Raw genomic sequence first — 2,511 nt, 5'->3', positions numbered from 1 at the left:
CCCACTTCCTGGTCTGCTCTCAACAATGTTAGACCAGGCGTCTTTAACTCGCAGCCCGCGATCAACGCACAGTGTGTTTTGAACTTCACATTTTGTTTTGTCTAAACCTGATTGTTTGGCTGTGTTTAATTTCCCATAGTGTTCTTCAAAGTCAAAGTAGAAAAGTAATAATAATATGTTTCGCACGTAGACAACTAACATCAAATAGCAGTTATACGACGAGTGATGAGATGGTATACCAGTCGGTTTAGTTTTGTGGAGAAGACATATTATTTCAATTATGACAATCTTTCCTTTCAATCAAATAAAGACGCCAGCGGAAAAAAAAAACGAATCACATTTTGAAATAGTGGAGAAAATGGAAATTCAAAGAATGAAAGTGCTTACCTATTAGTAATAGTGAATGTAACGTTTCTTCTACCACAGTACATATTTCGGTTACCTGTGTGTTCATTTGCGGAGAAGACAAATTCGATGTTTTTGAAATGTAACATTGGGGGAAAAACTGTTTTGTTTTAATTATGACTTATCCTGTTTTACAACTGGAGTCTTCAAATAAAGTTGCCTAAAATCACACCAAGGATCACATATCTGTTCTATACAATTTGCTTTAACTCTTACACTTCCTGGCCCGAAACTTTTAAATCTCTTTCCTAAGGTTATAAAGTAGGTCAGGAAGTGAGCGAGTTAATGTCAAATGTATAGATTTAGGATCACCCCGAGAATCTAGGGCACCATGAAAAATTTGTGAAGTTGAGTACACATGTAGTATATACAAAGGTTTTTACAATCAAAAGGTTAAAGAAAATAAGTTAATGTCCTTGATGAGTGACCCCAAACGACACCCAAAACTCTAAACCCAAAGGCAACTTTTCGCCCTGTCTGCGTCAGACGGAACACAAAGTTAAGCAGAGTGCCCCCCCGTGTGTTGGACCCTGCACCTCGCCCCCCCCAAAAAAAAACCCCCAAAAACGAACAAACAAACAAATAAATCATAATCAAAAACACAACCTGGAAGCAAAGTTAAGCGGACATATTACTTTTTCTCCGCTTTCGACAAATTAAGAATAAAAATGTCTTGAGACGTATCGCTGCACTTCACACTCCCCGTACTTGTTGTCTCTCTCACTGACACACAAAAACAACTCGCCCTAAGTAACCTGGATAATCCACACTTTTAACTTCTTCCATTTTCCCCAAACTCCTTAAGGCCAGTCGGTATAACAGATACGATTAACCTCATTCACCCCCCCCCCCCCCAAAAAAAAAACCCTCCTCAAAGCTAATCCGGATAACAGATATGTTTAACCTTTTATAATAAAACAAAACCACTTCCAACTTATCCGGATAACAGATACCTTCATCCTCTTCCCCTTCCCCAAAACTCGTGCCATTTAATCCGGATAATAAATACTCTTCACTCTTGGCGTATAGTTCCCATAATCCACGGGACATCCGTAGGGGGAGGGGCGAGTTTTGGACGAGCTCATATACGAATCTGCATAGGTTGGATAGCTGTTGTAGTAGTCTGAGTAGAGCTGGCCGGGTCGACTGGCGTGCAGGTGGGTGGGCAGCATGGACACTCCGTTCATGGCAGACATAGGTGGGATAGCGGGCATCGGGGGCATGGGAGGTGTCATGGAGGATAGGGAGGACTGGAGGTTCTCTTGGTTGGAGTCTGCAGGGGAGGGGTGGGGTGGGTTGAAGGGAGTTCGAATATTGTTATTGTCATATACCTTATCATCATCAATGACAGTAATGGGAATAATAATGATTATAACAATAATCATCATCATCATCATCATCATCATCATCATCATCATCATCATCATCATCATTATCATCATCATCATCATCATCATAATCATAATAATCATAATCATAATAACAATAATAATGATTATAATAGTAGTAATAGATGATAACAAAAGTAATCATTTCTAAAACGACCCCTTTGAGTCTAGTAAAATGTGAGCACCACAAATGACTTGACTATGAGTATGATTATGACTTTAAAAAACGCCAACATAACACGTGATCTAACTATAATTGTGACAGGGACATGACATGAACATCACACGTGATCTAACTATGTTTGTGATGTAATATACGTGAACATCACACGTGATCTGACTATGTTTGTGATGTAATATACGTGAACATCACACGTGATCTGACTATGTTTGTGATGTAATTTACGTGAACATCACACGTGCTCCGACTGTGTTTGTGGTGTAATATACGTGAACACACGGGATCCGACTATGTTTGTGATGTAATATACGTGAACATCACACGAGATCTGACTTTAACGGCAACATAAACGTGATAACCACACGTTTTCTGACAATGTCTGTGACCGTACGCGAATGTCAAACGTGATCCGACTATGATCGTGACGTAATAAACATGAACATCACACGTGATTTGATTATTATTTTGATACAATAATATAAGTGAAGTGGACATCACACATTACCTGTCAATGTGGTGACGTAAAAGCCATCACTA

The 2,511-nt window shown here is 39.3% G+C and overlaps 1 protein-coding gene across 1 annotated transcript in view; it reads right to left on the bottom strand.

Annotated features, from left to right (window-relative positions):
- Positions 1–1,394: 1,394 nt before the first annotated feature.
- LOC101856713 overlaps positions 1,395–2,511 on the bottom strand; it is a gene marked incomplete at its 5' end in the record, with an annotated part of 62,934 nt that continues 61,817 nt past the window's right edge. Inside the window, 1 exon segment of the mRNA XM_035973806.1 lies at positions 1,395–1,678. Within this exon segment, the coding sequence (XP_035829699.1) occupies positions 1,395–1,678 (284 nt within the window).

This window comes from Aplysia californica, unplaced genomic scaffold (genome assembly GCF_000002075.1).
Source record: "Aplysia californica isolate F4 #8 unplaced genomic scaffold, AplCal3.0 scaffold00031, whole genome shotgun sequence".
NCBI lineage: Eukaryota > Metazoa > Mollusca > Gastropoda > Aplysiida > Aplysiidae > Aplysia > Aplysia californica.
Note: the sequence above shows the minus strand (reverse complement) of the source record. Positions and strands in the feature narration are given on the sequence as shown.